Source organism: Ictidomys tridecemlineatus, chromosome 7 (assembly GCF_052094955.1).
Source record: "Ictidomys tridecemlineatus isolate mIctTri1 chromosome 7, mIctTri1.hap1, whole genome shotgun sequence".
Taxonomy (NCBI): Eukaryota; Metazoa; Chordata; class Mammalia; order Rodentia; family Sciuridae; genus Ictidomys; species Ictidomys tridecemlineatus.
The window spans coordinates 72493357-72507497 of NC_135483.1; the positions used below are offsets into that span (position 1 = coordinate 72493357).

Here is a 14141-nt window from a genome sequence, read left to right on the forward strand (position 1 = left end):
TAGCGCGCGGCTGGAAGCGGCAAAGGGCGTGCGTCGGGTCTCCCCGGGCCTCTCCGGAAAGCCCCATCGGCGCGCTCGGCTTTCCGCCTTGTTGGGTGTTCGGCTCGGGCCCCTGGCTGACCGGAAGGAGAGGTCCTGTAGGGTCACTGTCAGTCCGTGTCCCCCGTCTTGCTCTCGAAAACCTCCGATTCAGCGCGTTTCGTCCAAATTTCGGTGGCTGGGCGAGGTGTCTTGAGCCTCATTAGAGATCTTCTTAGCTTGCCGGGTGACTTCCCTGATCCGGGAAGCCTGACCGAACCTCCTGTGTATGAAAGGTAGAGGAAAGTATGTGGCGACTGCAGGCCGCGTGGGTGCTGGTCAGGAGTGTTCGCGTCCCGAAGCAGGCTTGGAACCTTGGTTTATGCCCCTTTACTGCCCGTGTGACCTGGAACGTGCCTTAACCTTTCTGAACTTCATGTTGAAAATGGGGACTAGCAACAGTAACTACCTGATGGTCAGCTTGAAGGACTAAATGAAGCCATGTATATCAGGCTTTTTAATATGAGTCTGGCCAGACCTTATGGACGCCATGCACGTAGTCACTGGGGTTTGTAAGCCTGTTAAGCAGGTCTCAGCCTTCAAAGCTGCTAAATATCTTAATAAGAAACTGGAACAGTACTCTTGACTTTGAAAAAAAGAAAAAGTTGAGTGTAGTGTTCCTTGAGACTTCCTAGGCAGCCACCTTTCGAAGAAGAAAGTTCAAGCTTGAAAGTTGATTTTTCGGGTTATGAATGCCAAAATGATATTGGTGCTTCTTTAGAACTATGTATGAACTAGTTAAAATTCAGACATTTGAAATGGTTATTAGTATTTCGGTTACTCTTGTGAGTGGGTGGAAATAGAAGACTAGTTTTCAAAGGAAATGTTTATTCCTGCATCCTTAACTGTTGCCACACTTTGAGGGCAGAGATATGCCGAATTTTGCCATTTAAGAAGGCCAAAGAAGTAGCATTTTTTTAGTATACACATGTGAAAACATCTAGCATTTACCTTTCTCTGCCTAATAGTTCACTGAACATAATGTCCTCCAATTTCCTCCACGTTGCTGCAAATAACAGAATTTCATTCTTTTTTTTTTATGACGAATTGTGTGTAGATATGCCACAATATTTTTGTCCACTCATTTTTTGATGGACATCTAGGTTGATTCCATATCTTAGCTATAGTGAACAGTGCTGCAGTTAATCATGGAGTGCAGGTGACTGACTCTTCTACATACTGATTTCACTTCTTTTGGATATATACTCAGTAGTGGGTCTGTTGAATCATAATTCTATTTCTAGATTTTTGAGGCGCCTCTAATAATATTTTCCATAATGGCTAAGCTAACTTACATTACAGCTAACAGTGTATGAGAGTTCTCCTTTCTCTGCATCCCTGCCAGCATTCATTATTTTGGTTTAGTTGTTCTTGCTTAGAAATGCTTTAGCTGTTGTAAGTTTTTTGGTTCCATATGAGTTTTGGGATTGTTTTTTTCTAGTTCTGTGAAGAATGCCATTGATATTTTGGTAGGGATTGCTTTGAATCTGATGATCATTTTGGGCAGAATGGACATATTAACACTGTTCTTTCCACCCATGAAGAGGGCATGTCTTTCCATGTTTTGCATCCTCTTTAATTTCTTTCATAATTGTTTTTTAATTTTTATTGTAGAGATTATTCACTTCCTTGGTTAAATTTATTCCTAGGTTTTGTTTTGTTATTGTAATTATTGTGAATGGAATTGATTTTTTTCTCAGTAGTTTTATTTTTAGTGTATTATTTAAAAAAAGCAATTGACTTTAGTGTGTTGATTTTATGTCCTGCCACCTTACTGAGTTTATCAGTTCAAAAAAATTTTTGATGTATTTTAAAGAGAGGATTGGTGCTTGTCAAGAGTGTGTCCCTGGGTCTGACCCCCAGCACCAGGGAAAGGGAGAGGAGGCAGGAGAGGTTTGGGTTTGCCAGATATCTTGACTGAAATATTAGATAAACTATAGCTTCATTCATATAACTTCTGAAGTTTAAGAGGTTGTCTAATGGACTTACGTAAAAGTGAGATAAGTATGAGAGACCTTTTTAGTAGTTATGGATGGTTTTGAATATGGAATGGGGCACTCTTGTGTGTGATTTTTAAAAAAAATTTTAAATTTTTTTAGAAATGTTAAAATCAAAATTGGGACTGGGTGACCATTTGTGGAAGGGATTCTTATATGTGGCACTGTTAAAAGTCTACTTGATTTTGTGTAGGTTTCCATGTAATCCTTCTTTGAGCCCTACCTGTTCTGTTTGTCTTCCCTTTTCTGTGCTCATTATGTATGCTAAGTAAGGATGTGATTAAAAGGAGAAGAGGGATACTGTAGTTCCCCTTTTCCCATGGTTTTACTTTCTGCAGTTTCGGTCTTTGGTCATCCCCAGTCCACAAACATTAAGTGGAAGATGCTTGAAATAAACAAATTAAAATTTTTAAATTGTATACTGTTAGGAGCAGCATAATGAAATCTTGTGCTGTTCTTCTCCATTCTTCTTGGATGTGAATCATCCCTTTGTCCAGTGTATATGCTACCTGTCCATTAGTCACTCAGTAAGTACTGCCTCAGTTCTGAGATTAAGAATCACAGTATTATATCCACATGTGATGGTGTACACCTATAATTCCAACTACTCTCTGGAGGCTGAGGCAGGAGGATTACAAGTTCTAGGCTGGCCTCAGCAACTTAAGGAGGCCCTGTCTCAAAATAGAAAAATAAAGAGGGCTGGGATATAGCTTGGTGGTAGAGCATTCCTGGGTTCAATCTTCAGTACCACACACACACACACACACACACACACACGTTGTGATAGTGCAATGATTGTGTTCAAATAACCCCTAATTGTCTTTACAATGACCCCCAGAATACAATAGTGTACTGGAAATTTGGATATGCTAAAGAGAAGCTGTGACATGACTCCTTTAAATGAAAAGGTAGAAGTGCTCAATTTCATCATAGATATGTATGTATAGGAAAAAAACAGTATATAGGTTGTTTCCTTTATCTGAAATTCTTGATGCTAAGTGTTTTATATTTTGGATTTTTTTGGATTTTGGAAATTTGTATGAACATAATGAGACATCTTGCTGATGGTACCAAAGTCTGAATACAAAATTAACTTAGGTTTCATACACATTATACATATAGCCTTAAGGTAATTTTACACAGTATTTTAAATGCACCTGCGTTTTTACTGTGCCCTTTTACATAAGGTCAAGTATGGAATTTTCCACTTGTTGGTGCTCAAGAAGTTTGATTTTTAAAACTATATTTATTTTTATGTGGTGCTGAGGATCAAACCTAGTGCCTTACACTTGAGAGGCTGGCATTCTACCACTGAGCCATGCTATTTTACATTCCAGTCAGCAATGTATGAAATTTCTGATTTCTCTACATTTTCATCAACACTTAATATTTCCATTCTTTTTATTGTTGCTGTATTTTTTTAATTTCATTTTTTTCTGAGTTTCTAACTCACTGCCTTGTACATGGTAGGCAAGCAGCACTCTGCTATAGCCCTAGCTCCTATCATTTTTGAAAGTATTGAATTTGATATGTTGCATTACAAATGTGCAAACACAGATGAATTATAATTATAGTGATTCAGCTCTTTAGGTGGATTGGTTAGAATATGATATACATAAAGCCCAGGTTGAGGTCTTAATGTATGTTATGTTCATCTCCTGTTAATGTAACAGGCCTAGGTTTCTCATAAGTAAATGCTATTGGTTATAAGGAAATTAGACTAAATCCTCAATAGCTGGAAGAGTCCTCAAAATATGTGTATTATTAATAAAGACAATTATATGTTGTCTTGAGTGTATGTCTGTTCTTTTCTCTGTTCCTTTCTTTCATTTATTTATTTCCTGCCTCAGCCACAATGGATATGAGATAATTTTCATTAAAGTTATGTAATATGGAATAATGGTAAAATATCGCTAAGAATAGAATCAGAACCAGAGAAAATATGAATGGAGAGAGGAAATCTTGTGTAGGGATTATGATTTGTCAAGTTATCTGGTAAAGTTAGTAAAGAGAGATAGTCAATTACTCATTCTGACTTTTTCAGAAGAAGTGAATCTTTTTATAGCTCGGTTAAAATAAATTCTTAGGTGGAGCTTTGTATAGTGGCACTAAACAATTGTCCATAGCAAACATCGGTAGCATGACTATAATTCTTAATTGTGACATACTATTTTGGGACTATAATCATTTTCGTTAAACATTTGTAAACATCTTGTGCTATTTATTTTATGGAAATTCAACTCAAGGTATTAATGATTGTCTTTTTATATACATATCTATACATACTATAGATATGTACATAACGGAGAAGATACGTACATATGAGAAGATACATTTTTGGTATTAACAGAGAGAGAGATGCTAGAAATTGAACCGAAGGCATTGCTTATGAAAGGTGCTGTTCCCTCATGCTACATCCGCAGCCCAATCTTTTTCTTTAGTCACATATTTCTTCCATTTGCTTACTGTTTTTCAGAATATATACACTGAAGCTTGGGAAAAGATATTTATGTAATTTCTGGTAAGTTAAATGACCATTTTAGAGCTGAATTCATAGAATAATTGTACAGCTGTATTTTTAAGCATTTAATATTTAAAAAAATTTAATGACTATAAGATAAAAGGCAATATTGGTAATTTTTTATTATATAATGTCAAAAGAATAGATAGCTTTTCTGTGAACCTGTTTCTTTATAAAAGACAGTATCCAAAAATGTATGTCATCATTTTCTAAAAAATTTGGTTATTTTTTACCAAATTAACTATTAATGTTTTCTTTTGTAAAGAACATATTTAATTTCAACATAATCTTGTATAAGACCTAAATGTTCAATATCTGTATTTGAGATATGATCCAATTATGAAAAATGAATGAAATCTAAAATTTCATACATCAGTTTTTTCTTCTTTCACTTACAGCTTGCAAGTTATTTCAAAAGCTAAACCCAACACATTCATGAGTAAACAGTTGAAACCTTATCATTTTCACATGTAAACTTGCAACAAAGTTAAGCATTAATCATCTACTTATTTTTGGTATTATGAAATGACTAGATATGCTACTTATGTAGACTCCAACATTTAACTTTGTATCTCTGAAGAGAATAACTATGAATTATTTTTCCTTCTAGTGTCAAAATTAAAGACCTGCTATGGCAATGAAGAAAGAGATTGAATTTGTCATTTTCACCTAAAGAAAAATGATAGACAAAAATCAAACCTGTGCTTCAGGACAGGATTCTATACCCTATATGACCTGTCTGATCCACATACTCGAAGAATGGTTTGGTGTGGAGCAATTGGAGGACTATTTGAATTTTGCAAACCATCTCTTGTGGGTTTTTACACCACTGATTCTTTTAATACTTCCTTATTTTACTATCTTTCTTCTCTATCTTACTATTATTTTCTTACACATTTATAAGAGGAAAAATGTATTAAAAGAAGCTTATTCTCATAATTTATGGGACGGTGCAAGGAAAACAGTGGCAACTCTGTGGGATGGACATGCAGCAGTTTGGCATGGTAAGCAAGAATGTTTTGATTTCTATGTGTTGCTGTCTCTGTGGCACTGAACCTATTTTATCATTCTGTTTTATTAATTGAGAAGATACTAATAAAAATAATGGAAGTGATATTCCTTGTTATCTGTTTGCTTGCATTGTGCACATGTGTGGTTTTCTTAAAATGACTTTCCCCAAACAGGCTAAGAGAGGTTATTTGTCATGGTACACTAGGAAGCAGAGCACAATGTAACCTCTGACATCCAGCTATAAGTCTTGTGCTCTGTGTCTTATAGTAAATCTGTCCAGGTTTGGGGATCCAGGGTCAAAAGTCACAGTGTACAGCAAGTTTGCAAACAGGAACTATATACCTTTGATATTTTGAGTTCTTAATGTTTCTTTATTACTATTAAAGTCCCTGCTTGTCAGTAGGAGCTCTTATACACTCTCATTGTTTTTCATAAGGCAAAATGATATTTCATCAATGTACACATGCTTGTCTACAGAGGCTATATCTGTGTGGACTGTTATTGTTCACTGAGTTTAAAACAGTAATTAGGAAATTTAGTGGCATCATTTATACTACTTGCTGGAAACATCCCCCTCCCACACATATAAACCCTTATATTTCAAGATCATATAGAGTAAGACATTTCAATTTATTTATATTCCAGGAGACATGGTTTGATTTAGTAGATTTAAGCAGGAAATTTATTTTGTAGCAAAATGTATAATTTTAAGATATTTTTAGGTATTGGAGGAAATATTTAATTCTTAATCAGCTTAAATCTTTTATTATTGGTAGCTTAACATTTTATTAGGAGAAGTTATACTTCTTAAAATATTGATTTTCTTTACCCTATTTTTTAGTAACATGAATAAAAGGCATTTATGTGCACATTTAGATTTTGTAAATTGCTGTCAAGTCAATTTTAATTATACTTTTAAAAGAATCTTTCATTTTTTAATAACAATATACATTGCAAAAACGTAGTGATACTGAAAAATACAAAGAAAAAGCAATCACCTAGCATTTACCATGCAAATGAGTTCTATTAAAAATGTTGGTATGCCTGTCATTTTAAAAAATGTCTTTATTATTGTTATATGCATGGCAGATTAATATTTTTCATGTCACTAAGCCTTCTCATAAATATTATTTTTAATGGCTTCATGGAATTCTGTAAATCCTATAATTATTTAGTTACCTATCATTAAACAGTAATTTGTTTGTAATTATTATTATTTTTAATATTCTTATATATTAATTATTTTCATTTTAATTATCACATAAATATCTTTGTATAAAATCTTTCCATTGTTTTTTATTATGAAGTTATATTTTTGTCCTGAGACTGAGTGTAATGTAAAATGTAGTGTAATGTAAAAATCTACGATTTTTCAAGATTTTGTGATTCTTATGTGTTGTGTAGCATATGGCTATACTATGTGGAGGAACATTAGTTTGATGTTTCTTAAATGTCTCCATTTCTAGGTAGTTTACTTGGTGATAGGCAGTGAACTCCTTTTCCTACAGTCTTATAATACTCTTTAAACTAAAAACTTTGGACCCATTTTTTAAAAAGCTTTATTCCCAGAATATATGAAAAATGTTTTAAAATGCTGGACTCTTAATGTTTAATGATTTCCCCCTGAAAAATTAATAAAGAAGAGTCCTCAATAAATATCTATTTTTGAGAAAATTAAAATCTGTGTATTTTGGTACAACTGTCAAAGTAATGAGAATCATAACGTTTGCTTTAGGAAAATAAGGAACATTTTCTCTTTGAGATATTTACTCATTTGTTTAATCTTAGGTATATGTTATTGTGGTTTTCATTTTTGTTTTACAAGGGAGTTTATTCATTGTCTAAAAATAATGTTTATGCTTACTTACTTCCAGTGTAACTTATTCAATTCGTTGGCAATAGAAAAATTTTGGAAAATGTAGGTATTTGACTGAAGAGGTAGTCTGAATATATGACTTGTTACTTATAATACACGAATACTGGTTTTTAAAAAATCGACCAATATAACACAAACCCTAACTTTCTTTACTGCATATTTTGTTATTTTTAAAGAATTGGACACATTTTATTCACTAAAAGTGTCCTATAGATTAAACCATAGGCAATAAAGGTTTTTATAGGAAAATTAAATTGAGATATCAAGAAGACATCCTGTCTGTACTTCTGTTGGATAAAAATTTTGTTTCACCTGTTTGTCATTTATGCAACTAGGCTTTCCCAATTTATTGGCTGTCTAATACTTGGGAAAAATTTTGGAAAATGTAGGCATTTGACTAAAGAGGTAGTCTGACCATATGACTTATAATTTACCTTTATTTCCTTCTCTCCCCTTCCTTTTTTTCCCCTTTACTCTCCTCCTCTCCCCTTCTACAATAATTATGAGTTTTTAAAAATTGCATTTAGAAAATACAGAATTACAGAAAAATTGCCATAACAGTATCAGGAGTTTCCATATATACTTCACCCAGTTTCCTTGAAAGTTAGTATCTTTATATAAGCTTCATAAATTACTATTAAATTATAGTTTTTACTCCTGTTTTGTTTTATTTATGGTGCTGGGGGTTGTACTGAAAGCCTTATGCATCAAAGCAGGTGGTGGCCTACTAAGCTATATTTCTATCTTTACTCAAATTTTAAACTTTCTTGTAAGTGTTCCTTTTTTAGGATCTCTTGTTGCATTTAGTTGTCATATCTTCTCCAGTCTCTGGCAGTTTCAGTTTCTTAGGTTTTTTTTTTTTTTTTTTTTGGTCTTTCATGACCTTGGCACCTTGTTTACTTGTTTTGGCACTGGTTAGTTGCTTTAGACTTTCTCTCGTTTGAATTTGATGTTTTTTATAGTTAGATTGAGTTTGTGAATTTTTGACAATAATACCACACAAATGATGCTGGGTACTTCTCAGTGCCTTATATTACAGGAGTTATGATGTAACTGGTTATTATAACTTCAATCACTTGTTCAAGAAGATATCTGCCAGGTTTCTATATTATAAAGTTTCTTCTTTTTTCTTTGTAATTGATAAAGATTTGAGGAAGCTACTTTAACTTTTTCAAAAAGGATATTTTTCTGAATCTCAATTGGTTACAAAGATTCAGTGACATTTCATGTAAAATGTTAGCATAATTTGTTATATACAAAATTTCAATAAACATTAACTGTCATAATTATAAAGCACCTTTCTCTGATAATTTGGAAGGCAGTAGAATACGAACCCCTTGTCTCTTGATCATTATTTAGTTCAACTTAGCATATTTAATGAGTCCCTAAGATATTAAAAATACAGTTTTAGGGTATCAGATTTTTACAGTTATTCCTGGTAAGGAAGGTATTTTGCTATCTAGTATGCATACATGTGTATATACTGTTTTATGGAAAGTATATATGCTTTCTATATATAATGTATTATGTTTTCTGTTCTTTTTTAATAAGAAAAATGTTGATGATAACTCGCCAGAGTTATATCACACTGGAATAAGTTTATTTCATAGGTCATAATCAGCAATTGAAAATCATAGGTCTAGTTTATCATGTACATACCTGTGGTATGGAGCAAGAATACAGACTTTGGAGTTGGGCAAATGTAGGTTTATATCCTGGTCCCTCTGTGTGACCTTGGATAATTTATTTTCTTTTCCTACAGGACAAAAGTAAAAGGATTATTCACAGAGGAGATAGCCTTTGAACAAGGCTTTGAAGAATGAATAGTACCAATAAAGTAACTATTTCTTACCACTGTACTTACAGACTAAATGAAATGGCCAGTGCTATAAGAAAATAGAAATGATCAAAATTGCTTCAAAAAGAAGAGAGAAACAAAATAGACCAAGAATCATAAAAGAAATTAAAACAGTATCCAAAGTTATCTTTCTCCTCCCTCCACAAAGGGCCCAGAGTACACAAGTTCCACTATTTCAAGAAATTAATCATGTCAATCTTAAAAGCAAACTGTAGTTCCAATAATAGGGAACTTTACAAGGATGCTGTTACCACTAGTATTTAATATTGTTGAGGCAGAGGCTAGAAGTAGGAAGTGTAAACAATTAGAAAATAAGAGACACTCGAAAGAAGCAGATTTAGTATTAATAAGATAGTTAACCAAGGGATTTAGTGGCCCATAAAATTAAGTGGCCCATATGTCGTCAATAGTCATTTTAAAAATGGTTATCTTAATGGGGCTGGAGATGTGGCTCAAGCAGTAGCGTGCTCGCCTGGCATGCACGGGGCACCGGGTTCGATTCTCAGTACCACATAAAAATAAAAATAAAGATGTTGTGTCTAACGAGAAACTAAAAAAATAAATATTAAAAAATTCTCTCTTTAAAAAAATGGTTATCTTAAACCATTAATTTTTGCTAGACAGGAAATATTCTATTTAAGGGCTAATTCTAACAAAACATTTGAGAACTGTGTGGAGAAACTGTGTATGTGGAACTCACAAAGAACTGAATGGATAGAAAGTCTCTACATATTCCAAATTCATCTATTAATTTCTTGCAATTCCAAATGATTTTTTCATCCAACTTATAAAATTTGTATGGAAGAATAAATAGGAATAACCAACACCAACTTGAGAAAACAAAAGTATTTTCCTCCTCATGGAAAAAACATTAACATTATTTATCCTGATTAAAATTGTGGTATTGGTACAGGGAAAGAATCATCATTTATAAATCAAACAGATTAAAGAGTTCAGAAATGTGAATTTGGTAAGTGATAAAAGTGGTATTTCAGACCAGTAGGAAGAGTTACAGGAAAGTATTTGATAATTTTCAAGTAGGGAAGATCTAAGACAGAAAAGTAAAAGCTCTTTTAAAAAGAAGAGCAAGGATAGTGGAAGGAGACGGTTATCATTATACAAAATTCATGTATGAAAATGTGAATTTGGTGTCAACATACCTTATATACAAACAGAGATTTGATAAATTGTGGTATAAAGGTGTATTAAGAATTGCAATGCAAAAAAATTATGAATGTAATGCACTCCTCTATTGTGATGTATGTAAGAAACAATAAAAAAAAAGACATAGTAAACTAAATGCAGTACAGGTCAGCACAACTTATTTTCAATAAGCCTTAGAAGATAAATTAGAAAAAAAAAATCAACTTAAAAATAGCCTAAGGGGGGCTGGGGTTGTGACTCAGTGGTAGAGCGCTGGCCTAGCACATGCAAGGTGCTGGGTTCGATCCTCAGCACCACATAAAAATAAATATAAATAAAATGTAGGTATTGTGTTCAACTACAACTAAAAATATTTTTTAAAAAGAGTTTGAAATTTTCTTTAAAAAATAGCCATAATTATACTCAGTAGATACCATTTGTTAAACAGAGCAGCAAATAAAATGCAGAGTGTATTCAGAGCTAGAAGATGAAATTATTTGTGGATGAGAAGTATACTGAATGACCAATCTGAAAAGGTAGACAAAGCTAGGGTTTTGTTTGTTTGTTTTTTAATACCAGGGATTGAACTCAGGGGCATTCAATCACTAAGCCACATTCCCAGCCCTATTTTTTGTATTTTATTTAGAGACAGGGTCTCACTGAATTGTTTAGCAACTCGCCATTGCTGAGGCTGGCTTTGAACTCTTGATCTTCCTGAGCTGCTGGGATTACAGGTGTGTGCTACCACACCCTAGGAAGCTAGGGGTTTTGAAGGATGTTGAATCTGTGCTCAGGAATTTGGACTATTTTGTAGGAAGTTTAGTTCTAATTGCTTTTCTGAGGAAGATCCAGAAGGGCAACCTCACCATTAAATTATCATAATGTGTAGGTGTATAGGCTTAAAATGAATTTCTGATGGCAAATTTAAAAGGGATTTATCTCTTAGGAGAAGGTTATCATTATCTGAATTCATGATACTGCTGTCTAAAGCCAAAAGGCAGTTAACTCGCTTAGATAATAAATCTTTGCCATTAGAAGATACCTGAGTTTCATACTACTGACCTTCATATCCTTTCCAGTAAGCTAATCCACATGAGAAAACCAGAAAATCAGGTTGATGCCTGGTAAGCATGGTATCAGAGCAGAGAAGAAATAAATTTATATTTAATGATATCAAATAAAAGAGCTACATAGAGAATATGGCTATTCTTATTCATGGGACCCAGAGGACTCAAAATCTCCAGATTGATTGTCCCTTCTTGGAAGTGACAATAATTATCTTTGGGACTGCCTTCTCTGAGATTCCATTGCTCATCAAATCCCCCTAAGTTTGGTGTACTGCAGGTGGGAGCTGATGGAACTACATTTTGAAACTGATATTGAGAAAGAAGGCGATAGATTTGAGTCTTTGGAGATAAAATGCCCAGAACCTGGTGACTAGGTAGAGTCTGAGCTGTACAGTTAGGGAAACAGGGGGCATGAAATGCTCCAATTAAAGCAACCACAGGAACAGAAGCACAAAAGTGGGAAAGTATATTCAGGGAGCTACAGTTAGTTCATTTGATACATGAATCATCTAATGTCACTCAATAAGCTGCTGGGATCTAAAAGGCCTTGAGAAGTTTGCACTGCAGTAGTAATCCACTGATAATTTCTGGGAAGAGAATGGTATGATCATATCTGTGCTTTAAAGTGACTTACTTAATGTTGGGACTTAATGCTTAGTGGCACTGTGGCAAACTATTGTTTTTCATTAATTGATTATTTGAATTTGATTTCAACTAGGTGATTTGGCAAATAGTTATGCAAATAGATCATTTATTTCATATTTTTAAATGTTCTGTAAGCCAGAGAGAACCTCAGGAATATTCTGTATAGAATATCCTTCAATAGAGTATTTTATTTCTCAGAAAATTTCTCCAGATGTATAGTTGATCCTTTTGGTAAGTTCATACAACCTCAGTAATTGAATTACTTGAATTAGAATTAAGAAATTAGAAAGAAAATAAGTGAACAATACTTGGAAAAAATGTTAAGTGAATGAATAAAAACAATTATATTCCCTTCTGTGGAAAAATCATATAAGATCAAAAGTATTATAGAATATATAAGGTTCAAAAAATATTCCAACTTAACACAATATTAGAATTTAAAACCAGTATAAATTTTTAATCAGCTTAAAATTGGAATCACAGCTCTGAACTATCAAACATACTTTCTTAAAAGACTTGCTTCTTTAGCTTTATGGTACTCAAAAAGTTGAGTTTGTAGACACCTGGCTTTTTCTTATTAGGGAGCTAGTGATGTTCTCTGTGATTACAGAGTTACTAATTCTCATTTTCTCCTTTTCTGTATTTTTAATCCATCTCCTATCAGTGAGAACCCTGGCTCCCCTTATACTTAATCTGTTTATTCATTTGATCAATCCCCCTCTGTGTAACCTATCTTCTGTCATTGCCACCATTTTTAACACTCTTAGATATTCTCTTACTCTGCTTCAGTCAGAAATCCCAGGCCAAGTCACGAACCACACTGCACAGTGCCCTTCTTTATCTGCTCAGGCCATGTTGCCCTACACCAGGCCATCCCTCCTACACAGACACTTCCTCAGCCCACTCATCTCTGACCCCCTCATACCTTGTCACCTGGCTCTGACTTACGTGCTTGCAGCACCTTGGTTCCCCTTCTTTTTCTACTCAACCTTATCACCTTGTGCCAGGCTCTTTCTGCATTGGTGTTGTCATGACTCTGGATTGGTGTCCTGTCCGCTCTGTGGATGCCTCCCTCACTATGCATTACTCCAGCCCTTGTTCTGGGCCACCTCTCCATGCCAGTGCACACTCATCCTGCCCCACTTTATGGCTCTAGAACTGGAAGCAATAAAGGGAAAGGGAAAGAGGGAATAAAAAGGGAAATGGCAAGAGAACCATTAAGAATACTAAGCTTTTGAATTATTGACTATCCTTTAGTACAGATAAACTAATAAATATATTTTAAGTATTTGCATTTTGTCTTTTGAACAGGTTATGAAGTTCATGGGATGGAAAAAATACCAAAAGAAGGACCAGCACTTATAATTTTTTATCATGGAGCTATTCCCATAGATTTTTACTACTTTATGGCTAAAATTTTTATTCACAAAGGCAGAACTTGCCGAGTAGTGGCTGATCACTTTGTCTTTAAAATTCCAGGTAAATTTGTCACTGTAGAAAATTATAGAAAGATATTTAGTCATCATGATTAAATTATATGGCTGTCTATCTTTGAGGTCTTTAGTATCATTTACATGGCAGTCTGTCTTTGAAGTCTTTAGTATCATTTGGAAAAGACTTTTGCCTTCTGGCCTCAAACGCCTGTTTTTAGGTGATCTTCTTGCCTTAGCCTCCCAAGTTGCTGGAACTATAGGTATGTGCCACTGTGTAAGGCTTAAATTTTGAAATTTATTTTAATTTTTGGTGCTCAGGAATCAAATCCAGGGCATTGTGTGTGCTAGGCAAGTGCCTTGCCAGTGAGCTGTAGCAAGGCCAAATACTGAATTTTATATTCTGATTTTTGCAAAAGCAGTGTAAATTTTGATGTAGAAGGTAGTTATTTTTCGTATGATGATTTTTTTTCATGAGATGTTGATTTTTTTGTTTAATTTTACTGTAAGGGGTT

General features: G+C 34.0%; 1 protein-coding gene across 10 annotated transcripts in view; it reads left to right on the forward strand.

The window, feature by feature from the left end:
* Tmem68 (transmembrane protein 68) overlaps window positions 1–14141 on the forward strand; it is a 31675-nt gene that overhangs the window by 236 nt on the left and 17298 nt on the right. For 4 of the 10 annotated variants that reach the window (XR_001229696.4, XM_005322918.5, XM_040294047.2 and 1 more), the window contains exons 2-4: window positions 4552–4596; window positions 5207–5600; window positions 13508–13675. Coding sequence is in view for 9 of the 10 variants with exons in the window: in XM_005322918.5 (XP_005322975.1) it covers window positions 5276–5600; window positions 13508–13675 (493 nt within the window). In the remaining variant the exon portion in view is untranslated. Of the gene's footprint in view, window positions 1–33; window positions 325–4551; window positions 4597–5206; window positions 5601–13507; window positions 13676–14141 lie in introns of those variants that run through there. The other 6 variants (XM_040294051.2, XM_040294049.2, XM_040294050.2 and 3 more) reach the window with 4 other exon arrangements.